General features: G+C 43.2%; 1 protein-coding gene and 1 pseudogene across 1 annotated transcript in view; both read right to left on the bottom strand.

Annotated features, from left to right (window-relative positions):
* LOC134612277 (splicing factor Cactin-like) overlaps positions 1-26,772 on the bottom strand; it is a 67,765-nt gene that overhangs the window by 5,962 nt on the left and 35,031 nt on the right. Inside the window, exons 2-5 of the mRNA XM_063456617.1 lie at positions 3,502-3,664; positions 3,039-3,153; positions 866-1,058; positions 628-750 (exon numbers count right to left, since the gene is read on the bottom strand). Of these exons, the coding sequence (XP_063312687.1) occupies positions 628-750; positions 866-1,058; positions 3,039-3,153; positions 3,502-3,573 (503 nt within the window). The 5' untranslated portion in view covers positions 3,574-3,664. The remainder of the gene's footprint in view (positions 1-627; positions 751-865; positions 1,059-3,038; positions 3,154-3,501; positions 3,665-26,772) is intronic.
* On the bottom strand, positions 8,241-9,017 carry LOC134610365 (translationally-controlled tumor protein-like; annotated as a pseudogene).

Raw genomic sequence — 26,772 nt, 5'->3', positions numbered from 1 at the left:
TGGAGTAAGACTTATATGGGGCAGAACTGGGAAGCAATAGCAGGAGGTTATTATATGAAGACATAGACAGATCTTTAGACTGTCTTTACATGTTTATTGACACAGTGCCCAATTGTATAATGAATGGACCTGGAATGACAGGTCTGAAAGAGATTTGTTTGGATGACTCATTACACATTCTGTAAACTGTATATGCGAACGGCGGGAATAGCCCGAACGTGGCTATTCCCGCCGGTACCTGGACGTTCGTTTGTTCAGCGTTCCAGCGCTGGAAGTGCTTCGGCTGAGTTTCCCCGAGCGGAGGGGGAGCTCTGAACTGGCGGGACGTGTGGCCGGAAACCAGACGTGCGGGGTCATCGAGGAGGACCAGTGAACAGCGTGCGTACGGCAAGGTAGGAAGGGGGGGAGTAGCGTTTATATAGGAACGCTAACTCCTCCCACAAATACAGGCCTTACGGCCTTAAACTTATTTTTTTAAAGCAGGGAAGGAGTTTAGTTTTTTTCATTCTTGACTAAAGAATCAGATGGTATTTAGGTTACATTTTACTTTATTGTCAATAACAGAAAACTGAAAATGTTTTAAGCTGCAGCTATTCTCTAATTTTGTGAACATCTTTTAGTTCGTACCTGTCATTAGGAGATTCAGGCTCCTGTTTTATAATGGGGAAGAGAGGCTCGCTTTCCACACCCTGCTCTTGCTTCAGTTTGAAGAGTTTCTGACGCAAGACGTCCTGGTGTCTCTCTCGAAGCCTAAAAATCAACGAAAAAGATAAATAAATATGAATCAGTCTGCCAATTTTACTGCATACTTAACAAGCCATACAACGTGTCTTTGTGGAGTCCCATCACGCAAAATGTTCTTTACCTAGCTCTGGCCATGTAAGCCCTAAGCTGCTGCAGGAGACTCTCCCAATACCCAATATCCAGGTTCGGTCCTCCTTTTCTAATCTTGCTTTCGATTCCTTGAAAAATCACCTGAAGCTGGTTGTATGTCTTTCCTTTAAATACAGCCTGTACATCGGTGGTGACAGAGGCATTTACCCCTTCTCGTCTTTCACCTATGCAATGCAGAAATATAAACTGGAGATCAGTATACAGGATGTAATAAACATTTTATGGTTCAGTTCAAACAAGCAATATGATCAGCAAAGTGCTCAGAAGAGGTCCATAAAGGGACACTACAGTCACCAAAACAACTTTAGCTTAATTAAGCAGTTTTGATTTATAGGTCATGCTTCTGCAGTCTCACTGCTCAAATCTCTGCCATTTAGGAGTTAAATCACTTTTGTTTATGAACCCTAGTCACACCTCCCTGCATTTGACTTACACAGCTTTCCTAAAAACGTCTTGTAAAGAGTCATCTAATGTTTAGGCTTCCTTTACAATTTTTTTTTATCTCCTGCTCTGTTAATAGCTTGCTAGACTCTACAGGACCCTCCTGTATGTAATTAAAGTTCAATTTACAGAGCAGGAGATAAAACCATTTTAATATAAATTTACATCTGATTGAAAATTAAACCATTTTTCATGCAGGCTATGTCAGTCACAGCTAGGGGAGGTGTGGCTAGGGCTGCATTGACAAAAGCAAAAGTGATTTAACTCCTAAAGGGCAGAGAATTGAGCAGTGACAAAAACACAAAATAAGTTAAAGGGACACTATAGTCACCCAAACCACTTCAGCTCAATGAAGTGGCCTGGGTGCCAGGTCCCCTAGGTTTTAACCCTTCAGATGTAAACATAGCAGTTTCAGAGAAACTGGTTTTGCACATGATCTATACGTACGATCTATACACAAAAACTGCTGCATTAACTCAAAGGCGTGGATATCACTCGAAACCATGCCTTCACAGAACAATGTAACCTGATTACCGGCATCAGTGTCTCCTATGTTCGCTAAGCTTCCCTAATTATACTCTAATTCTATAATTTATGGCAGACAAGCTATCATAAAACAAAGAATATTATATATATATATATATCTCTATCCCTTTGCTCCTTATATGTACCGGGTGCTGCAACACTCCTTTTCCTTTTATGTATGTCTTGTATTGCATTGTTATAATATGACAAAATAAAAATTAAGAATATATATATTAAAAAAAACAAAAAAACACTGCTTCATTAAGCCAACGTTGTTTGGGGGAATATAGTGTCCCTTTAACCTTCCTGCCTAGTGTAAGTGAAGTTGACAGCTTTTTCCAACCTACCCCAGTGAACACTATTTCTTGTGCTGTCTTTCCAGTTGCCACATCCCTGGCTAACTGGCAGCACTTCCATCACATTCTACAAGTTTAGTTATGAAGCAGCCGCAAAAACACAGGCAAGCAGCCTCCATTCAGAATTGGCCACACTCGAGTGTTATGATGGGAGGGATATTAGGGCACAAGAAAGAGATGAGCACATGGTGAAAGTGAAACTGAAAGTGAGGGAGCATCGCTCCACAACAAACACTGAATACCTAGACACCACTGTCTTCAAACAGATACTTTTATTTGTGGAAAAATAGTTTGTACTTCAAAAAAGAATTAAAACACACACACTGCTATCACATGCAAATTCTCATTTACACAAATTGTCACTTTACAGATACTTCTGCATTAAGAAACACAGATGCTATACCCAACTCAATTTAAAAACCCTTTCTATACGCAAACACTTTCACTCAAGTACTCTTGCAAAAAATCCCACTGTGGGAAAATCAAAAGAGAATTGCACATTGTAGGACAAAATACCAGAAATTAGCAGCTATTTTTGAAGCAGAGTGAGAAGCTAGTTCTCAGAAAGGCATATTTTAGAACTTCACCATTTTTGCAAGATTTCACAATTGTATATACAGTGCGTATACAAACATGTTACTAGACGACTGCATAACAAAATGCACATAGGGTTTATTCACTAAACCGGCAATTCAGAGACCAGGGAAACTGCTAATTTTAGGCTAAAGTAGCCACTTGCCCTGATTCGGTTATTTTGTTCATGTGTTAAACAACTGGAATAAGCAAAGCCCTACCCAAAACAAAAATTATATTTTGTCTAACCTGGCCCCTTCCCGAAGGTTTCCAGCTTGCGTAACTTGGAGATTTCATCCTCTGTGATGATGGTCATATCTCTCCAAAAATCCACATTCTTCCCCTGCTCCAATTCCATGTAGATCTAAAGAGCAATAAGGCAATAAGGAAAGCACAATAAAATTAAAGATGCAAAGGCCATATTGCTTTCTAATAATGTAGTTAAACAGTACTCTTCTCAGTCCAAAATATAAGAACAACAAAAATGTAAAAAAGGATATCTAAATACAAGATTTTTGTTTTATAAAATGAAAATAAGCAAAACTGAGCAGAAGAGAAGAAGAGAAGGGGGGAAAAGAGAAACAAAACTGGTAAATTCCGACTTAGAATGCATGACGATGGCATCACACACATGGCAAAGGTTATTTTAACAGTTTCATTATCGATATATTAAAATAGATGTTATTCCTACTGCGAGTACTGTGGAACACACCTGAATATCTTCCAGCAAGTCTTCCAGGTCAGACACAGTGAGTCCAGTCAAGAAAGTGTAAGGTTCATGCATTTCCACAGCCAAGTCGTCGTCTTCTGCGCTGATGTATTTTGCCAGAAGGTCAATGGGTTTTGCTCGGCCATCTCGGATGCGGATCTTGGAACTAAGATACGAAAACGTGAAATAAAAAAAACAATGAAGCAAAAGAAACCTGGACAGTATAGCTGGGGTTAACCCATAGGAAACTGAAGAAACTGGAAAGAGGAGACTGGACTGTCCAGTGACCACTGAGTATTAATTAAAATATAACTTTTAATAACTGCAAAAAACATAAAAAAGAGCTAGAGATATATCTGGCTCTAAACACGAACAGACATACAGTGGAAAAAAGTTCCACAATAGAGAAGTAATAGAAGTCACTATATACTGGATATAGTCTATCTCCAAAATGTGGTTAAGCTATAATGAAAAGAACCTTGAATCACTATTACTCTGTAACTATGTAGTCAGAGGGAGAAAGCCCTTGTAATAATGTTGCAAATATTAATAATACTATTACAGAGTAACAGAAGGTAGTTACATATAGCAGAAGGTAAGACAGGGATATAAATCCTAAGACAGAAATAGTGAAAGGAAAAAACCCAGGACGAGAAAAACAGGGTTAACCTGGGTATAGAAATGATAATAAAAAACGTGTAACTGGCTAAGCAAACAATCCCTGCTATAGCCAGAAAAGAGGATTCGCTAAGAGAGCAAGTAGCTAAGGCTAGTAACCCTAGAACTACATATGATTCACACAATAGCTGTGTAGTGGCGTCTAACTGCAGTTTAACGCTAAGTCTAAAGCTAGCAATTTCGTCCAAAATTCGGCTTTTTGGTAAAAACTTAGCAGACCCACAGATTCCCACTAAACTCAGCTATTATTAAAGATTTCTAACTAGCTAAAGTACAAGCTAAACTTGCAGACTATCAGAGCGAGAAATCTACACGTGCATAAGCCCCGATGCGCGTTTCGCCAGTGAGCGGCTTTTCAAGTTTGTTTGTTTTTTCCAAGGGGGCACTCCAGTGAGACCAAAATGACATAACGAAGATAGCTTTTCCTGCGAATACGACCAGGAGGGGAGGTCTGTGTCCAGTTTTCTCATAACACTCTCTCCTAAAAGAGGTTCCTTGCTCTGGGAAACAAGACATAACGGTATTAACTGAAAATGTGCCTTAACATGTGTTTGCATTCCAGGCTACAGACGGATTCACAGAATTCCGACTAGGCTGGTGAAGAAGGGAGAGAGGTGAAAAACAAACAAACCCATCAGAGCAACTAAACTACAGAAATCTTCCCAGTTTCATACGATAAAACCTAAAGCATTATTTCATTCCTAGCTACAAACATTTATTGCAGCCACACTGTCCTTTGAAACCCATGTGCAGCATTTAATGGACAACTGTCCCCTGTACAATATTTTTTCATATGATAATCGTTTCAAGTTTTCGAAGGAAATTGATACTGTGTTAAATAAAATATATTTAGAAAAAGTTAAAAACCAAAACCAAAAACTAATTCCTACCTTTAGTATATGACAGGATCCTTCAGACATATACATAAAGCTTGGGTCAGACAGTGTTTGGAAACCTCTGTTTAGTCTCTATGGTCCTCTCTGATTCGTAGTGCAGTGACATCATCAGACCCATTAATTATCAAATACAAACACTGTCTAACCCAAGGTGTATGTATATGGCTGACAGATCCTGTCATATACTAAAGGCAGGGATATAATTTTTCAAATTGTTTTTACATATACTTTGGTTAACAAAACTTGATGAAAGGATCATTATATTAAAAGTTAGTGTTGAGGTGACATTTCTCCATTAAGGTCTGATTTTTTTTTGTCATTAATCCATCACTTTTTATCAAAACTAAAACATCCCAGTATTTAAAAACCTTTATGCTTTTTGAGTTTTTTTCGTAAAACCAATTAGATGTTAAATTTATTTTCCAACAATTATCTGTTGTATTTTCCGTATCCCGGGTGCAAACATTATCAATCTGCAGACTTGAAAGGTTATTAATCAAAATGCGTATTATTGGGAATTCAAAGTGAATTCCTGTCACGTCCCCCTGTGCCTCCATGCAGCATGACTGCATCTGATCGATGCGGTTATGCTGTTAAAAATAATAAAAACTCACCTAAGGCAAGTCAGCGTGCCATTCAGCACCCTAGTGGCGCAATCCCAGACCGGTGCGGCGTTCTAATACTCGCTGGCCGTTGCGGTCCAAAGCAACTATGTAGTCCCGCCTCCGTCATCAACAAAGATGGCGCTGACGTGTGTGTCACGTCACGCAAACGGCGCACACGCACGTTTTGGGGTCAAAGGCTATGTACAACCAATCATAGCCTTAGCAGGGTTATTTAAACTCAAAATAGCATTTGGTCAGTGCCCTGTCGTGGTTTCCACTAGTTGGTTAACAGAGAGTGCGTTCCTATTCTAGTTCTTTTTGGTATTTGACTTTGGCTTGTATTTTGACTTCCCCGTATTTCTGGTAACCTGGACTTTCGGCTTGTTTCCTCGTTGTGTCTCTTTCTGTGTCCCTGACCTCAGCGAGTATTTTGACTATTCTTTATTTACGTTAAGTCCGGCCATTCTATGGCCCGGTATACGTTATCCTTGTTCATTGTGTATTACATAGTTTTGCATGTTGGGTCATATAGTAATCGTGACAATTTCATATTGTAGCCCAAAATAACCGATCCAAAAACATAATTGACTTGCCAAAATTGGTAATTTACTTAAAATCCATTTCATACTTTAGCGAATAACCCTGTTGATCTTATTACAATTATATTTAAATACATTTACAATAGGGATATTTGTATGAAAAGTCACCATTTATCCCAACTCGGGTAATATGCCAGGGCAATACTTAGCAACAGCAGCAGCAATATTCTGTTTTAAACCTTTTATCATGTAAACCGTATCTCACATTCCAGAAATGCAAAAACAAGAATGACCCTATGCTCAAAACTTTCAGGAATGGGTCTGAATGTTTTCTCCAGTCTTCAGAAAGAAAGAAAGATTAGACAAGCTGGTTATCTGCATTTATTAGGTTTTTCTGATGTGTCCTCTCTTCCATATAAAATTCGTACATGTATATTAACATGGAGGTTGTCTGGCTCAGTGTAGGTTAGGTGAATAGAAATGATATAATTTATAAACTGAAATTATAACCCGGAATTTTATATGGAAAAAATGGACTCCGCAACGAATACAATATGATCAAGGTTATTTATTTTTTTAAATTACTACAACTTTATTGAACCTTTAATACTTTGGTTTCCAATACATTTGTCTAGCAAGAAACTCTGTGGAATACACAGTAAACCTTGAATTCATGGCACTTAAAGGGACACTATAGTCACCTGAAGAACTTTAGCTTAATGAAGCAGTTTTGGTGTATAGAACATGCCCCTGCAGCCTCACTGCTCAATCCTCTGCCATTTAGGAGTTAAATCCCTTTGTTTATGAACCCTAGTCACACCTCCCTGCATGTGACTTGCACAGCCACAAACACTTCCTGTAAAGAGAGCCCTATTTAGGCTTTCTTTATTGCAAGTTCTGTTTAATTAAGATTTTCTTATCCCCTGCTATGTTAATAGCTTGCTAGACCCTGCAAGAGCCTCCTGTATATGATTAAAGTTCTATTTAGAGATTGAGATACAATTATTTAAGGTAAATTACATGTGTTTGAAAGTGAAACCATTTTTTTTTCATGCAGGCTCTGTTAATCATAGCCAGGGGAGGTGTGGCTAGGGCTGCATAAACAGAAACAAAGTGATTTAACTCCTAAATGACAGTGAATTGAGCAGTGAAATTGCAGGGGAATGATCTTTACACTAAAACTGCTTTGTTTAGCTAAAGTAATTTAGGTGACTATAGTGTTCCTTTAAGATTTCTCAGAAGGGACCAAGCTGCTAACAAGACAATTCATATTCTGGATTACCTCCTACAAGGCTTAGATCACATTAGATGACAAATCCAGTCAGTTTTAGATTTAGTGGACCATTAACAGCTGCAAATGTTAGCTATGTCTAGAGGTTTACTTCTTATTAAAGTAAAAACACCCAACACCAAAACCACTACAGTGGTTAAAATGCCAGGAGTAGCCCGCTTATGTGGTGATTGGAGTGTTCCCTTAAGTATATTAATATAGCAAGATATTTGGTATAATCCATGCAAGTTTCCTATATGATGTTGTTCTAGGTTGAGTGACAGTCCCTTAATCTGGTGCAAATCAAGGTTGATTGCAATTAAAAACAGCAGGATAAATTAGATGCCAAATATTGCATTATTTTGTGTAGAGGTAAAGAGAGACTATGCACTTTTCAGGACCAATCAACACTTTAAAAAAAGTTCAAGGATGATCATAAGCCTGTGCAGAGCAGGCAGCAGTCATTTATGCTCTCCCCATTCAACACCAGCCAGAGGTTCTTACAACAAGAGCCAGAGGTTCTTACAACAGAACAGAAAGGTCCTCTGGCAGTGGAGGAGCAATTTTCAAAGGGCCAGCAGCATAGTGTATCCCCTGGTTTACTTGATAGGCAGGTTGTCCACTTCTTTGCATGTTCAGGCAAAAGATGTTCATGAAGCACAAGACCCCTGTGCAAACAGGCGAAGTTGGGTCCTCTCAAATGCACTCAAAAGTCAACATCATGTATGGACTGTAGGAAACCAAGAACCATTACCTACAGTGGAAAATGATGGACTTTATTTCAACTATAAATGAAAGTATGAACATGTAAAAACGTGCCTCCACCGGAATAATTTAGGGGCAAAGTAAATCGTGAAGATCAATGTTATCAGTCCAGTTTGAGTCTTAAGACTTTGCGTTATCCAGGTGCTTTATAGATGAGAAGCAGCAGCCAGTTCCGATCCAAGATGTGATTGTTAACATTTCTCTAACTCCAGGCCATCCTTGAAGAAGATCATGAAAGGAGTAATACTATCTTCACGGAAATCCAGCAGAGCCACCTTGCCCTCTGTTCATGCCTTCTCCTGTAAAGAACTGGTAGTTTTTGAAGTTGCCAAGGATGTCTTTGATTTTCTCTGCAGCACCAGTCATGAAAGGTTTAACATGGGTTGGATTTGTTTCCTCAAGCTTTCCTTTGATTAGTTTCATGTAACCCTTAATATAAGATTTGTAAGATTCCTTTGTGAAGCCAGTTTCCTGAAGCTTGTGATTTAATACTATATCAACTCCTGTGACTGTTGTTAAATCTGACCCTTCGTCTGGGCACTCAGCAGATGCATTTTCACCAACCAGAGCATCATTAATTGGACCTTCTATTCTAGAGACCATCTTGCCTTCAACTTCATAGCAAAGTCCACAACTGCTTTCTTTGATTTTGTAGATGTCTGAGAACATCTCGTCTCCGGACATGATATCCCTGTAGATGATCATGGCGGCGGTGTACTGAGCAGCTAGATCCCGGAGCAGTCTATCGGAGGCTCAGCGCCGGCAGAGGGTGGGGAGAGGAAAAGCATCAAGGTTATTAATATGAAGTGTAAAAGCTCTGTACTTTCACATCCTTTGCAAAATGCACTATAAGCAGAGACGGTATAAAAATATTATCTATTTAGGACCTAAATTCCTTTGTCCTTTATTTTCTATTAGGAAAGCTTTCTGTCGCAGAGCTTCCTAGCAATAAAACAAATATTAAAGGGACACTATAGTCACCTGAACAACTACAGCTTAATGTATTTGTTCAGGTGAGATCTATAGCTTCCTGCAGGCAATCTAATGTAAACACTGTATTTTCAGAGAAAATACAGTGTTTACATTGATTGATAGGAATACCTCCAGTGGCCGTCACTCAGACTGCCACCAGAGGGACTTCCTATCATGTAGGGCCCTAAAAAGGCCCTGTACACGTCAGACATATTAAAATACTCCTCTGTCAGAGAGGAGAGGGGGCGGGCAAAGACCGCGAGCTGAGCTGTCAGTAGTGCAAAACTCCAAATCCCCTGCCTCTGGCTCTGGCCCTGCCTCTGGCTCTAGCCCTGCCTCTGGGTGGGGATTCAGATTTTTCAAATTACCCCGCTCTCCCTGCAGCCAGCACACAGCAGTCAGTGAAGTCGGCCTCTCCTGATGATGTCAGGAGGAGGAGGGGCGTGATTTCCTCTGCTCTTTTCCCAGACTGCCCAGCGGATGGGAGAAGAGCAGTGAAAGTCACGCCCCTTCCTCCTGACATCATCAGTAGAGGCCGACTTCCCTGGCTGCTCTGTGATGGCTGCAGGCTCCAGCTCCTCTCTCACCCCTCCCTGGCCAAAGGTAAGCCTCAGGTGGGGGGGGGGGGGGGTACGTTTTTGTTTTGTTTTTTTTAATCAAATGTTTTGGGGCGGCTCCTCTCCAACCCCCTCCCTGTGCCCCCACCACAGCCCCTGTGTCCCCCATAGCCACAGCTACTCTCCCCCTCTAGAGCCCCAGTGCCCCCTCTCTCAGTCCCTGTGCCCCCTCCTCACCACAGCCCCCCAAATGCCAGCTTCTGTCCCCCCCTTCTCCAGCTCCTGTCTCACCTCCAGCCCCCCACTATACAGCTCATGTGTCCCCCTCCTACAGCTCCTGTGTCCCCCCTCTCCAGCTCCTGCCCCCCTCCACTCCAGCTCCTGCCCACCCCATCCAGCTCCTGTCTCCCCCCCGCTACAGCTCCTGTGTCCCCCTCTCCAGCTCCTGCCCCCTCCACTCCAGCTCCTGCCCCTCCCCATCCAGCTCCTGTCTCCCCCCGCTACAGCTCCTGTGTCCCTCTTTCAGCACCTGTGTCACCCATTCTCAGGGCCCGCGTCCCTCACCACAGCCCCTGTATCCTCTCTCAGCCCATGTAACCTGATTTTCCCCCCACCACAGACCCTGTCCACCCCTCTCAGCCCCTGAGGGGGAGAAAGAGACACACAAAGGGGCAGAGATACACAAGAGGGGTTGTAAGAGATACACAAGTGGGTGTAAGACATAGTAAAGGGGGGATAAAATATAATAAAGAGGGTAAAAAAATGCAAAAGGGATCTGTTTTCTCCTCCTCTTTATTTCCTCAGTCTCCCTCAGTACAAAAATCTCTCCTTACACCCACTTCACTCATCCCCCATTCATATTTACATATGCCCCTCTCTGCTACACTCCCTCCTTCTCTCATCTCATGCCTTACATTAATTTCTCTACTCTCTCTCTCCGACCCACAATCGATCTCATTCTAGACCCCATGCATACAAAACCCATTCACACCTCCTGTCACTTTCTCTCCTCCTACTTCTAGCAGCTGGTGATGTCTCTCCCAATCCAGGGCCCTTCACCTTCTCTACACACACTAAGACAACCAGAAACCCCACAAACCTCATCACAAAACCCTGCCCTTTACCCTCACTTACCAAAATTCATTGTGCACTCTGGAATGTCCGCTCCATCTGCAGTAATTTAAATTTAACAACCATACACATCTTTTTCATCTCAAACTTACTCACACTGCTTGCACGTACAGAGACCTGGCTGTCCCCCTCTGATAGCGCTACTCCTGCCTCTTTATGTTTTGGTGGGCTACAATTCTCTCACACTCCCAGACTCAACTGTAAAGGAGGTGGCGTAGGCATCCTTCTCTCCCTTCAATGTACCTTTCAACCAATCATAACTCCCCCTGCCCTATTCTTTTCTTCTTTTGAAGTTCACACTGTCCGTCTATTTAAACCCACTCCTTTAAGAATTGCTATCATCTACCGCCCCCCCGGTTATCCTAGACTATTCATTGAGCACTTTTCTTCCTGGCTTCCCTACTTCCTCTCATCTTCCCTTATACTTGGGGATTTCAATATCCCAATCAACAACCCTAATTGCACTGATGCCTCTCGTCTGCTCTCTGTAACCTCCTCCTTTGGCCTTACGCAATGGTGCAATTTAGCAACCCATACAGTGGGAAACACTCTTGATCTTGCCTTCACCAACCTCTGTACTGCCTCTAATCTCTCCAATATTCCTTTCCTCTATCTGACCACCATCTGCTGACTTTTGACATTGGCATACCTAAGACCCAATTGACACCACCGTCTGAACATCACTCTCACAGAAACCTCCAAAATGAACTAGTTCTGATCTCAAGTGTTTGCAGGCTTTATGAAATATAATCTATTTCTTGAAAAGGCTAGAACCATATCTATTCAAATGTCGAGGATGTGAGTGAGCATTTGAGCATGCCATCTTGGCCACCCCATGTGGTGCTTGTTTTGGCAGGAGATTCTGCTGTTGCAGATAGGTAAGTTTCCCCAGTGGGGATCGGGATATCCCCCACCAATCCAAAGAGGGGGCCTGAGGGGCAATCATTTGATCTTTGTGAAAGCCTATTCCAGTATTAGGGGATCGATCGTCTCCCCCAGACACCAGGTCGCCAGTTAGGTCGCATGGTCGGGCGTCTGGATTTATCAGTGTAACGGCACAAATCTGGTATCTCCATGTTCCCTGTTGGCAGAGGTCAGAGTATAGCTAGTGAGTGGTTACTTTCAGCTTGGTTATGAGCATAAAAACTTAGTTTATGCGTGAACAGGTCGGAGCTACCATGTGACATGTCCAGCCATCTTGGCTGTCAGGCCCAGCCCCACACTTTAAAATTTTAAATAATTAAATCTTCATTCAATTTTCTTTTTCCTATCAATGAAACTTTTATCTGTGTTTGTGGTTATTAAATATAAAGAAGCTTCTGTTTATCAGTGCAATGGGGTTTCTGAAGAAATAAAGTAAAAGGTACCATTCTATAGTATGGTGCTGACTCTTGTGAGGTTCTACAAAGTTCATATTTTAAGAGTTGGTGAATCTTATTATTGGCCATTCAGTATATGTTGAAAACAGTGTCTTAGCATAACTCCACACACCATTTAACAGATCAACTTTAATTTCAATCAAAACATCCTTCTCCACATAACACAGTGTAAGTGGTTTCAGACAGGTTTCCTAATGCTGTACAATACGTTTCTCCAAAACGAATCTAGCCACCAGACTGCGTGACATTCGTGACATATGACTTTTCTTACATACCATAAGTTTCTACCGCAACAAAACACATTTGTTGTTTATATTTTAACAGTATTTGGAAAAAAAAGCATTGGAAGAATGAAAATAAAATAATAAAAATCAGGACAATTAGAAATGGTTGCTGTACCAAAATTATAAATTTTAGAAAGACCACTTTCAGCAGGTTAAGTGTGCTGTTCTTTAGAAAAAAAAAGATAATAAATGAATTTTATAATTACTTAATAACTTATACAATTGGAGAAGTTAATGAACTCCTTGAAGGAACACTCCAAATACCATAACCACAACCATGTGCATGCTGTGTCACATACTGAGTCATTAAACTCAATAGTTAAGCCCCGTATAGTAGACTCTGAAACAGTTATACAAAGGCCAGGTAGAGATGTGCATAGAGGGCAGTAATAGCTAGAATCATTGCTGTTAACTATTTTTTTTTTTTTTAGCAAACGTGTCACTTTCTCTGGGGGGATTTTTTGCATGCTGTGGGGGGATCCTGGAAGGAAAGTGTTTGCCACAAAGTCTCTGGACATCCTCTGCTTCAAAAGTAGAAGAATTAGGGGAGTGGTTAAATAAAATATCGGATAAAAGTTTTATTTTAAAATCAAGGAAAGGGTAAGGCTTACCTGCTGTTGTTCTTTTGTACAGCACATAGGAATTGTAAATTGCAATCGGGGCTAGGTAGATGGCAATTTTCTACCAGGATTTAGTCTTTCGGATAACTAGATATCGTTTTATATACTGATCAACCAACTCTACTTTCGTTGTATGTGTGATGTACTCTCCAATGTTCTTTGTTTTTTCTATCTCTTCATTTTTTCCTTTGACAGACACCGGAACTGTACTTTCGTCGTGCATTGTAGACAGACAGCATGTTCACATGTTTTGATCAGTGTACCAAAGGGCCAGCACCTTGTCCTGTGCCAAATGCTATAGTTTCAAAACATATAATTTTGAATGAATACTGCTGTATTTGTTATCAACCCATAGATGATGACCTTTATTTATCAAGGCACGAAGAAGATCCAACACAATCTTGCCATTTCTGCCCACAGAAATAGGGTATCCTGGTGGGTCAGGGTGGCTATCTTTTCCTTGATAAATGACAAATGGCGAGATGTAACCAGTAGTGGATTTGCATAATTTGAAGAAATTGTAGTCATTACGGAGACATTGCCTCAGTGATTGCGGTGGCAGGCCGTCACCATGATCACATGACACAGATTGTGGCGATTGGCTGCATTGCACTATGGGGGAGAGGGAGGAGAAGATCTTTAGGATGTGCTATGCCGCCCTAACGTCTTTAACGCTCACCTTTTTCAGAACTACATAGCACATCTATAGCAAGGGGTGAATTACTCTGATATGGTCATAATTTTTCAGGTTTTGGTAACCTAAGCTTTTTTCTTCAACTTCTGGCAGCATAGAGAGATAGAGATAGATAGATAGATAGATAGATAGATAGATCTATACACCCTGAGTTCCCAGCATAAATATCAATATAGCTTCTGCCTCTAAACACTCAATTCCTATAATGGTAAGACAACTGGGAATACACAAAAACAAAATTACTTTAAAAAATCCCACAAAACTATTTAAGGCCACTAAAGCTACTGCATTTAAAACAGCGAGTGTGAGTAGCCGATATACCCCTTTCTCTCCAGGAGGGGGCTCCACCAATCAGCCTCTCATTCTAATGTATGATGTCTGATCTCATGGCATAAACCCTTAATTCTGTGCGTAACTAAGCCAAGTCATAAAAGTTGTAAAGCTTTCTAGTGGTTTGTAAGTACTGTCCTGTAGTTCTCATAATAAACACGTTACACACATACACAACTGTAATCAAAATTATTCAACCCCCATTGAAAATCGAGTTTATTGTTAAAATCTACAGACTTTCGACGGTTAATTAACAGTTAACAATTAACAAATCAAGCAAAAGCAATTGAAATTGCTCAACACAACAAGTGCTTTCAAGTAGAATTCCCCAAATTCAACCCAAAAAGCAACTTATAATGCATTTTCACTTGAAGACTTCGTTATGCTATTTCAATTGCTTTTGTTTAATTTCTTAATTGCAAACAGCTGAAAGTCTGTACATTTTTCACAATAAACCTGATTTTCAGGGGGTTGAATAATTTTGATTACAGCTGTATTAATATTGTCAATGTTTTTTATCTTTATTTAAAACCAGGTGTAATATTGGCATATAGAGATAAGTTTAGAAAAGGTGAACACAAAGCAGCCAGTAAACAGACTCCAGATAAAAAGGCAAGGTCACAATGCCAGCGTTCAACATAAGACATAACGTTTATTATTTTTAGCTTAAATGGTTCTAATAAATATATACAATACAACACAACCCGAAGGTGATCTTGGAAAGGCGGGTTCCAACACAGTAAACAGTTTGCGAGGAGGACAATCCCACTTCACTTGTAGTATCTGGCAAGTAATGACGCATGTGCACTGCCATCTGGGTAGAAGTCAATAACATGTGATACTCTCATCAAGCAAACCTGGCCTGCATTGGCAAAAAAAACCCGATCCCTGCAAATTGGGCAGCTGACGTTCTGCTGCAGCCAAGTTAGAATACAATCAGTATGAAAATGGTGCCTGCATGGTAATGTTAGTAAGTGCTGCCCAATTCCATACTCCTCCAGGCAGATGGAGCAGGTACCTGGAGGGTCCCGTTCCCTCATTCTGCATGTTTCTACAGCCCTTGCATGTCTTAATTGTCTAAAGCTAGGCATGAAATACCCGGAAATCGGTTGACGTGGCCCAGCCATCTCCTCTCTGGATGGACTAATGGGGGAACGGAGAGGGGAGCGGCTCCGTGACCTCCCGCTCTGGTCGCGTTCTCTCCTGCGATGGTGGATTCTGTTTATACCTCTCTCCAACCTGCCATCGTCAGGTATATTTTCATTCTCCTCACCTGTTAGGTCAATCACCACAGGTTGATGGCTTCCCTCAAAATTCTGTCCAGTCAATCCAATTCTCTCACTCTGAACACTTTCCATGTCATCTTCGCCAGTTAAATCAATTATCGAATCCTGCACGCTTCCTGTCTCGTCGTTACCGGTTAAGTCGATGACATCATCATCCCTGTATCCTGCAGAAAAATATTCAAATAGTAAATTCATCTGATTAATGTAAATAGTTAGCAGTAGTCCAATAATTAAGAACACACTAATTAATGCGATAAAAAAATTAGGCTATGATTAGCTGGATATGGGATTTTATGCTGGGGTTTCACTTACCTGAATTTGAGGATTCTGTGCCCCTTGGTTCCCTTGACGCCCAATGCCTTCTCCCACGCTCCATCCTAACATGCACAGTATCAACTGTCTATATAGTATCAGTCTATACGCTTGCTGAGAGTTATCTGTCACGTGGAGATTCTCAAAAGGCAGGTGATCCAAAATGTACGAAATATACAGTCAGTAACTGTAGCGCTATGCTATGTGTAGTATCACAGACCGTTGGTAAAATGGTACTGACAATGTCTCAGTAGCCAAAGAGTAATAGTTTACACTGAGGTATAACTCCTAACCTAGATCCTAAGCCAACCAGTGTGATGAGGTAAGGTCTGTGTACGGAACTTTCATTCCCGTAACTAGTGATGTCACAATAAACTGCCTTATGACATCACAGCTCTAGCTCTGGTTGTAATGCTGTCTAAGCTGTCATAATAAGAAATGTAAAGGAAAAAAAATGTCTTATTAGGAATGTAAGATATTGTCAAATACACTGATAACATACACAGAATAGTAGGCATTAGGAGAGGTTAATAAAGATCGTAGTGTGCAATGTAATATAGAAATCAACACTCTAAACATTTATTGAATATAAAATTCTTAAAATTAAAGGCAATTATAACCTTTAATCAATGAGCAAACTCCCAATCCAATCAACCTCCTCATACCATCCCTTGTGATTTCCCATCTCAAGGAAGAGAAAGAATTTGCCATTATGGATAGAAGAATTTGGAGGAGTGATGATCATATGATAAGTCTTTCTTATTCCTGGAAGCTGTATTGGCCACTCGGATCAAGAAATGGGGGCATTAGATGCAAACCAAAACCAGTCTGGTCTCGTGTGAATATAACAAAAATAGCAAAACCTAAAAAATGAATTGAAATTGTAAACTGTGAAATTTGCCAGCCCACCCACCACCTAAAAAAGAAAAACCTTGCAAACAACCCACTATCAACTCTACTGAAAACCATGCTGTGTGCCCTAATCTTAGGAGGAAGGAGCTGCCCAGGGTATGGGTGTAAGATTTCCATGTCTGAAGGAACCTTTTAGCTAGGGTTTCCTTACTGGTTAAAGGGACAAAAGAAAAACCAAAACAACTTAAGCTTAATGAAGCAGTTTTTGTATATAGATCATGCCCCTGCAGCCTTACTGCTAAATTATCTTCCATTTATGAGTTAAAGGGATACTGTAGTGCCAGGAATACAAAGCTGTATTCCTGACACTACCGAACCCTTTATTTACTTACATTTTCCCAGCACCAATGTCCTTCGGCACTGTGTCCTGGCTCCAACCCATCCTCCGTCCCGCGACAAGCAGGGTCTAATGCGCAATGCTTGGCAAATGTCGCGCGCACGTTAGTCCTGCCCATAAAAAAGCATTGAATCAATGCTTTCCAATGAGGATAAATCTGACGCTGGAAATTATCATGCGTGAGAAGTTTAGGTGACTTACAGACACACCAACAATACGGAGCAACTGGAAAGGAGGGACTTTTACTTACAAAAAGTGGAACAGAGGAATTAGGACACAATATAGGGACTGTTCCTCCTAAATAGGGACACTTGGGAGGTATGCATGAGTGATGTCCATTTGGTGTGAGAAAACATTATTTTAGTGCCAGGTTCCTCCTTGTTAACTCAATGGAGGTTTTAATAGGGGTTTAGATTTAATTGGTCAATTACATTTTCACAGTTTTGCAGGTAATAAGACAACAGGTTCTCTTAGCTTAACAGAGTCTTCATTTATTTGTAAAATGGGATGAATATGGAATAAATTAAAATTAAAGATGGGATGAATAGAGTGACAGGTTTTAATGTTGAGTGCTGACACCATCATCGAACTCCCCTTTTCCGGGAATGGATAAACGAGCTAAGAGAAACATAAACCTTATGGGATAAGCAAAAGAGACCGAGATCGAATTCTATAGAACACATTCCAGGAAGCCTTGTTGGTGGTTGAGTGTGAGATATTTCTTGTGGGTTTCTCATTATCTATTTAATTACTCTTCCAGCATACTGTATATTTAAATATATTCCGCTAGCCATTCATACTGAGTATTATCACATTGAGTGGGACACATACAAGGATTAATGGTTTCAAATTAAGTCACGGGTGCATAATATGAGAGCACTTGGCTTAAAATGATAGTATATTACAAGAGCCCTTGTTTCTAAACAAACCATACATTTGAATTGTATTTTTGTCTGCGGTATACGTTTTTTTTTAAATTCTTTATTTTTTCGTGCAATAGGGTTAACAGACAAGCCTGCGGTGCCACGATAGCAACATCAGGCGGTTCAAAACTCAGATTGTCATGATAGAATTACGTTGCACATTTTTTGTTTAAACAGGTTCTAAACGTTTGGTCAGCGGGAAAAAGTCATGCCTTGTGGTAGTTGCGTTTAAACCATATTAATAATATATCATTTTAACAAGCTTGGCTAAATTGTGAAATTGCTAGAGTAAAGTAAGCTAGTCATCGCTTAACAGTGCTAATTTAGTATTGTCTATATAGGTAACAAGTTAGTACTTTATAGTATGGTAGACAGTTTTAAACAGATTGTCACGTTAGCCTCCAACACATGCTAAACATTATGCTAATTACCACGTTGGACCTTGTTGCAAATACGAAGTGAAGTCTCTGCATCTATCTGAGCATTATTTTACTAGAAGGTTGCTTAAAACCTGATTAATGATTTTTATTTATAGATTGTTTTCTCATTCTTTGTTTTTATAGTTCATATTGACTTTTAATGTTTTAATTCTTAACCATTACTATTACCTATAATGGGATGTTTAACATAATGTTAATAGCTGACCAATTAACATTTCTCTAATAAGGAATTATGGGCTTATTTGCATTTTCCTCATTTAAAATGCAAAGTGATGGGGGCGGAGCCGACTGAGCAACTGAGAGGACGCATTTCTCAGAGCTCCGTCTCTGACCTGCATAAATTCAGAGATATATGGTGGAAATCGGGCCCAAAACCTTCCTGAAAAACATCCAGGTCCAGGCTACACGACCATGGGCAGGAAATCTAAAAAAGCGAAAGCCGAAAGAAGCCCCCACGGGAGGGACATTGGCGAGATGCTTCGCCTCTCGCACCAGGCCGCATGGCCCAAAATGGCGCAGCCGGACGACCTTTCCTCTTACTCGTCTGAGGATTTCGCCACTGACATCCTGGAAGGTGCAACCTACAGGCAACCACCGGCAAGCAAACAGGTACCCCCAGGATCTGGGGACCCGGTCACAGCCGACCAACTTAAGACAATGTTGGCGGAACTCCGCAAAGATTTGGCGGCAGACATGGCCCACTATAGAAAGGCCATTGACGGCGCCACGGAAAAAATTATACAGCTAGAGGCTAGCTCAAGCGCCCATGACACAAAGCTTCAGGCAATTGAACGGCAAGTCACAGACCTGGTCCAATGGCAAACCGCTACTAATGACAGGCTTGACGCCATAGAAGACCGAAGAAGACGCTACAACCTAAAGCTGAGGGGGATACCGGAGTCGGTAGGCCTAGACGACTTACCCCATTACGTCAGGCGCCTCCTTGAAGTCCTACTCCCGCCAAAACGGGTGAAAGCCATTAAAATCGACGGCATGTTCAGGCTGCCGAAATCGCCCCGAGCACCGACAGCGGCAACAGCAGACCTCATACTGCGGTTCCAAACACAAGCTGACAAGATCTCAATCGTGACCGCACTGCGGGGAAAAACCCCCCTACGGTTTGAAGGGGCTTCACTGACAGCATTCCCAGATCTGACCAGGAACACTATAGCCTGGCGAAAAGCCCTACAACCCCTCCTGCACCATCTTCGGACCAAAGAAATCCCATACAGATGGGGCACCCCCCGTGCTGTATCATTTACCCTCAACGGAACTACATATAAGGCGCAAGACAAACAGGAGCTGGAAGCTCACCTGCAAGCTACTGGTATCTTTCAAGCGGCACCGACGTCCGGACGGACCATAGCCCAACTGAATCCGGATACCATACGGGACTTTACCCCACGGAATTCCACCAGAACCTCCCCGGGCAGATCGCCTACTTGAAGTACCACCTACAAGCCGCCTCATAATGACTTACCCTTATTTTTCACTCCACCTTCCACGCAGACGAAACGTCTCATGCAGTCAGAGACTCGATCTTAGCAGAATCATCAACACCTCTTTTACTTCTTTTATTTTTATTGTTCTATTGTAGTATTGTTTAGTTTTACTTAATATGCTCTCTAACATTTTCCGTTGTGATTTCTAATGTGTTCACACATGGTGAAACCGACACTGTCACCTCCATACAACCAGCATTATCCCTCTCCGCATTATACCACGAGTAAACACACAGGGTGGCAGATACCTAATACCTACCTAGTAACGATCTCACTAACCCGCATTACACTGCGACATCCTCAACCCCCCCCCCCCCCATGCCGACACACTAGGACCCACTTAGCTTACGACTACCTTGAACAAAGGCAAAGGGGGTAGCCCTCCAGGGCAGTCGCATAGAGAGCGACACCACGTCCACATCACCCTCACGAAGGGCATTATTGATACCACTACACAGTTTTTTCTTATCTAAAGTTGATCTTATAATATTATAAATTTGTGCAAAGATATGTAAGCCATATATGTTATAAATATCTGTTGATAATACGAACGTGCGCCGTTGTGGCTCAGAATGCATCACTGTTACCTATTTGCACGCAAAAATAAAGAATTAAAAAAAAAAAAAAAAAATGCAAAGTGATGTATTGTATATTTCCATTTGAATATGTAAAGTGACTTATCATATGCATTCCGTTTTATATGCAAAAATGATTTATGTAGTAGAAATCTGTTTAACAAATGATGCACCAGCAAACAAGGGGTTAATTTTTTAATAAAGCAATTAGACCAGAGTGTATTTAACAAAAGAGAGAACCGAGAATGCCATCCTCTGATGAGGTGATACTACGATCACGAAACGCGTAAGGCGGCATTCTATTCCAATTCCCAAGAGAGTGAGCAGGAGAGTGAGCTGGAACACAAATCTAAGCTGCAGTGGAACACACACGGCTGTCAGCAAGTCTGTCTGCAACACGAAGAGGTCCAGATCTGATTTCATCCGGCCGGTGAGAGAGATTTTTTAACATCTTTTGGACACTCAAAACTTTAATTTGACAGAAGCTGCTCTCCAAACTTGGGAACTTTTTATTGTCTTTTATATTTTATGTGTTAGTTATTGACAGTGATTTATTGCTAATAAAAAATTTTTTTACTTGAAGCAATCTGTCGGCTGCACATATAATTGACACAGTTTTCTACTACAGTGGGATAATACATATCTTTCCCAAAATTCATTTATTTTTTCAGTGTACTGGTTAAACATATGTGGTTAAACCTTTACTAGATTAATTTTATTCAGCTATTGTTTCATTTTTCTTGCCCACATATGGGAAGAAAAGATACAAAAAAGCTGAGACATTTGTTACACAATATTGCTATTTTTGTGAACTCATATTGCCTTAATAACTATCTCCACAGAGTCCTGCTATTACTATTGATTATTCAATAGACACACTTACTGCTTAAAACCTGAGGTTGCGAGTGTGGTTAGTATTTTGTATAGGAGACAAATGCACGTACAGAAGCTTTTATGAACTGCTTGTTTCGCTAAAATTTGTATGCTAATGATTATTTAAACAAGGTGCCACCAGGCAGAGTGTGGCATATTGGGTTATCATCTGCAAAGATCACACTAATAAAGCTGATAGTTACTGGGACATTGGTTGTGTCAATTATAGCAGAGACGTCCATGTTGCTGCAGGCATCGCCAGAGTGTCGTCTTTTGAGTCCGTCTTTCGTCGTGAGGAGCTGCTGTCACCGTTGGTTCTGGTTGCGGGAGAGGTGTTATGAGGCATCCTGTTCCCAGGCTTGGGGATAACTCCCGCTGGGCACCCAAGAGTCCCGCTGAGTCCCGCAGACCCGCTGTCTGTCAGAGTGTCCTTGGTTCGCTGTGCCCACAGTGCCTAGTAGGTAAGTAAGTGCGGGTGCGCTGTTCTGGTGGCTGTAGTGTCCAGGTGTGGGTAGCGGAATGCTGGAGTTGGTGCGTGGTGGGTGATTTCTCCAGGTGCTCCCTCCATGTTTGTCTGTGGAGTTGGTGATAGGAAATGCTGAGTGCTCCGTTGCTTCTGGTGACTGCTGCTACATTGTTAGTGGGCGTTAGAAATGCCTGGTGCCTTCTTCCCTTCTTGACCACCTTTGTATTCTGGGGTCGATCAAGGCTCTGGCTGCGTGTTTTACAAGCTCTGTTTCAGCTCTTTTGCAGCCTGCGAGGTAGTCGTGTCGCTGTCGCCCATTTTTTCGGGTCCGCGTGGTTGCCATTCACTGTCAGCGTTGGGTCGCCCTGGCGTGCCGCCAAGATGTTGCTTGCCTGGTGGGGACCGGGATAACCCCCACCGGTCCAAAGGAGGGAGGGGGAGGATGAACGGGGCTGGGAGGGCCCCAGCCGCATTGTGGATCTCTTTAGCCGGGGCGGATAGCGAGGCAGCGGCTCCGCCCCACTCCCCTCCCGGATAGGCCTCAGTCTCCCAGCCCCAGAGCATCACACCAGGACCCAGAGCCACCCGATATCAGGTGCCCTAGCTGCACCGGGACACTCCAGGGCCATGTACCACAAAATTCCAGGGTGTTCCAGGCTGAGTAAAGTGGGTTTTTCCCTGATATTAGTTGGGTTCCTCAGGAGCCATAGTGACTTGCAGCCTGCTAGCATGGCCGCCCGGCCCTGCCCCCCGCGGTATACGTTTTTAATGTGTCACAAATGGCTATAATCAGTGGCGGAACTACCTCGGTCGCAGGGGTCGCAGCGGCGACTTGGTCCGGCCGCCCTCTGTGACATGGGTGCCTTGTGGTGCGGCCCAGGCCGCATGGAGCAACCACTGTGGCCGCAATGAAGGGACTGGGACCTATCGGGTGGCCCATGCTCTTGGGGCCACCCGATTGCAATGGATTTCCTGGGGCATTGTAGTGGGCCCTGGGTAACCCGGCTGGTTACCTCCACTATTAATAAAGGACCAGACCCATTCCCCCCCCCCCCCAGTAACTGGACGACAGACAGTTCCAGGAGTACAACAACAGCTTTATTGACCATACTTGGTTTTATACTCTCCCCATGCAAGGGGGTTTAACACAGGTAAGATACAATGTCCCCTCCTAGGGTCCTCCCCCTCCCAGGGACACTTATTGTCCCCAGTTCCCTTTGACCCCAGTTCCTGCCACCCAAATACTAGTTGCTGGGCTTTGACTAGGACAAGAGAATCTCTGGTTTGGGCTGTTCCAGCTGCCTTCTGTGATTACCCACATCACTAGCACTAGAAACCTATCTCCTTATTTCGCACAGACTTTTTTGTTATGTGTCTAGCCTTATAGCCTGCTGTTTGTTTTTTGTTTTCTTTCACAATTTCCTGGAATTTTTATTTTCTATACAATGCAATACTTGTATTTAGCGTAGTAATAAAAGGCTGATTAAAATGTAATTTCCTCTATTCTTATCTGCAAAGTGTATAACAGTTTTAGCATTCTGAGACAGATCCTTGATTGGTTGTTTTTCTTACAAACTAAAGTTTAATTTCAAAGAGTGTAAAGCTGTTAAAAGCTCGCCTGATCAAAAGAATGTTTTAAGTATAAATTGACTAGTATGCATCCTCTCAGTATTTTAATTAAAATGCAGTTTCATTTGCACGCTCCAATTAAGTTTGAATTGTTCCATTGCTAAATGTTTTTGATTCGTTAGAAGACTAGTGGGTAAATGTAATCAACCGAACAAAAGTTCCTTAAAAGGGCATGAAAATAAACATATTTTTATTTCTTTATTGAGATATTTCTATTTTAACACAGGACGACAAATAAATAAAACATCCTCATTACAAGGACCAGAATATGAAAGCATGATCAAACAACAAAACAAACAGTAATCGTGATAATACATTGTTAAAACCAGATGCAAATGAAAAGCAATCTGTTGAAAATATTAGCAAACAGAAAAAGAAAATAACATAAGAAAATTACTGTAACGTCAAAATTAAAAAGTGTAAGCAGATTGCTACGTGGTCTATTTGTATTTTTTAATAAAAAAATTCATAAATACAGTCATTGAACATTGGATTGCATGTACATAAGACCAGGGGCGGACTGACACCTCACAGGGCCCTCGGGCAGTGGGTGATCAAGGGCCCGCCCTCCTGGTTTTCTGGCCCCCTGCTACTCTTCTCCCCATTCTTTCTGCCGCTTTTACACATATTATGTGTAGGCTGCCCAGCACACAGAATGGCTGCGTGAGAGCCACACATACCTGAGGTGGGAGCAGAGGTGGGTACTGGGGGCAGAGATGGGCACAGGGGGGCTGATGTGGGTACTGGGGGGCTGAGGTGGGAGCAGAGGTGGGTACTGGGGGCTGAGCTGGGTACAGGGGGGCTGAGGTGGGAGCAGAGGTGGGTACAGGGGGGCTAAGGTGGGAGCAGAGGTGGGTACAGGGGGGCTGAGGTGGTAACAGGGGGGCTGAGGTGGGAGCACAGGTGGGTACTGGGCACTGAGGTGGGTACAGTGGTGGGTACATGGGGGCTGATGTGGGTACTGGGGGCTGAGGTGGGAGCACATGGGGGCTGAGGTGGGAGAAGAGGTGGGTACTGGGAGAAGAGGTGGGCACAGGGGGGCTGATGTAGGTACTGGGGGCTGAGGTGGTTACAGGGGGGCTGAGGTGGGAGCACAGGTGGGTACAAGGGGGCTGAGGTGGGAGCAGAGGTGGGTACTGGGGGCTGAGGTGGGTTCAGGGGGGCTGAGGTGGGAGCAGAGGTGGATACTGGGGGCTGAGGTGGGTACAGGGGGGCTGAGGTGGGTACTGGGGGCTGAGGTGGGTAAAGGGGGGCTGATGTGGGTACTGGGGGGTTGAGGTGGGAGCACAGGTGGGTACTGGGGGCTGAGGTGGGTACAGGGTGGCTGAGGTGGGAGCAGAGGTGGGTAAAGGGGGGCTGATGTGGGTACTGGGGGGTTGAGGTGGGAGCACAGGTGGGTACTGGGGGCTGAGGTGGGTACAGGGGGGCTGAGGTGGGAGCAGAGGTGGGTACTGGGGGCTGAGGTGGGTACAGGGGGGCTTAGGTGGGAGCAGTGGTGGGTACTGGAGGCTAAGGTGGGTACTGGGGGCTGAGGTGGTTGCAGGGGGGCTAAGGTGGGAGCACAGATGGGTACTGGGCACTGAGGTGGGTACAGTGAGGCTGAGGTATGTACAGGGGGGCTCAAGTGGGAGCAGAGGTGGGTACTGGGGCTGAGGTGGGTACAGGGGGCTGATGTGGGCACTGAGGTGGGCACAGGGGGCTGAGGTGGGCACAGGGGGGCTGAGGTGGGAGCAGAGGTGGGTACTGGGGGCTGAGGTGGGAGCAGAGGTGGGTACAGGGGGCTGAGGTGGTTACATGGGGGCTTAGGTGGGAGCAGAGGTGGGTACTGGGGGCTGAGGTGGTTACAGGGGGCTGAGGTGGGTACAGTGGGATCAGAGGTGGGTACTGGGGCTGAGGTGGGTACAGTGGGATCAGAGGTGGGTACTGGGGCTGAGGTGGGTACAGTGGGATCAGAGGTGGGTACTGGGGCTGAGGTGGGTACAGTGGGATCAGAGTTGGGTACTGGGGCTGAGGTGGGTACAGTGGGATCAGAGGTGGGTACTGGGGCTGAGGTGGGTACAGTGGGATCAGAGGTGGGTACTGGGGCTGAGGTGGGTACAGTGGGATCAGTTGTGGGTACAGTGGGATCAGAGGTGGGTACTGGGGCTGAGGTGGGTACAGTGGGATCAGAGGTGGCTACAGTGGGATCAGAGGTGGGTACTGGGGCTGAGGTGGGTATAGTGGGATCAGAGGTGGGTACTGGGGCTGAGGTGGGTGCTGAGCTGAATTAAAATTATTTGAAGCTTACCTGTGCTGTCTGCCAGGCTGCTGCAGCTCCATATCTTCTGCTCTTCAGGCAGGGCAGGACGTGATGTCACTTCCTGGTCCGCCTCTTCTTCCTCACACACAGCACCGCACGGCTGGAGACCTGGCAGCAAGAACTGAATACTCACTGCCAGGTCTCCCTGAGAAAGGAGAAACGGGTGAGGGGGGGGAGGGGGTTAACTACAGAGTGATATGCTGCAGGGGTCCTGCAGCATATCACTGGAATAAAGGAGAAATCATGTTGTTCTGGCTGAGGAGATCTCTGATCTCCCCAGCCAGAGCATGGCTGTGCTGCCGGGCCCCTGACTGCCTCGGGCCCTCGGTCCATGACCGATCTGCCCGACCTGTCAGTCCGCCCCTGCATAAGACTACAAAACAAAGTATACTGTAGACATCTAATAGCAAGAATTGGTTCTATAAATGGACTTTAAATCACTGGATTGAAAGAAATATATATATTTTTTTTATTCTGTTTTTTTGTTGTGCACATGTAATAACACAAGCTTGTCTTGCCACAGCAGCAGCGACAGGCATAATCATGACATAGAGATGATGGACAGTAATCTGGCATTTGAAATATTGGCACATTTTTTTTTTATATAATAACATTTACCATCCGAGTATGAAGAGCCTGTAGTGAAACAGGCAGATAAGGTGAAATTGGTGACATTTTAGACCTATATGTCAGGAGAGAGAGATCAAGAGTGGTCATGCCGGACTGACAATACAGTGTGTTAAACAAAACGTGTATTAGAACATGTGTAATATGGTATACCTGTACTCCTTGACTGTAGGGACAGCGAGAAGTGTATGACACACATGCCTGGTGAGGATTGGTTAATATGATCTAGCTTAGCAAACTTAGCATAATGTGACCCCGCTAGGTGAATTGACTTAAACCGTTTCTAATGGTCGATTAGGGTGCAATAACAGAGCTGCTAAGAGCCTCTTGTGGCTAGTAATGTGCCCGGTCAGCTCATTAGCCTTGTGAGATG

This window comes from Pelobates fuscus, chromosome 5 (assembly GCF_036172605.1).
Source record: "Pelobates fuscus isolate aPelFus1 chromosome 5, aPelFus1.pri, whole genome shotgun sequence".
In the NCBI taxonomy this organism is placed as follows: Eukaryota; Metazoa; Chordata; class Amphibia; order Anura; family Pelobatidae; genus Pelobates; species Pelobates fuscus.
The sequence above is the reverse complement of the archived record's forward strand: the minus strand, read 5'-3'. Positions and strand labels throughout refer to the sequence as shown.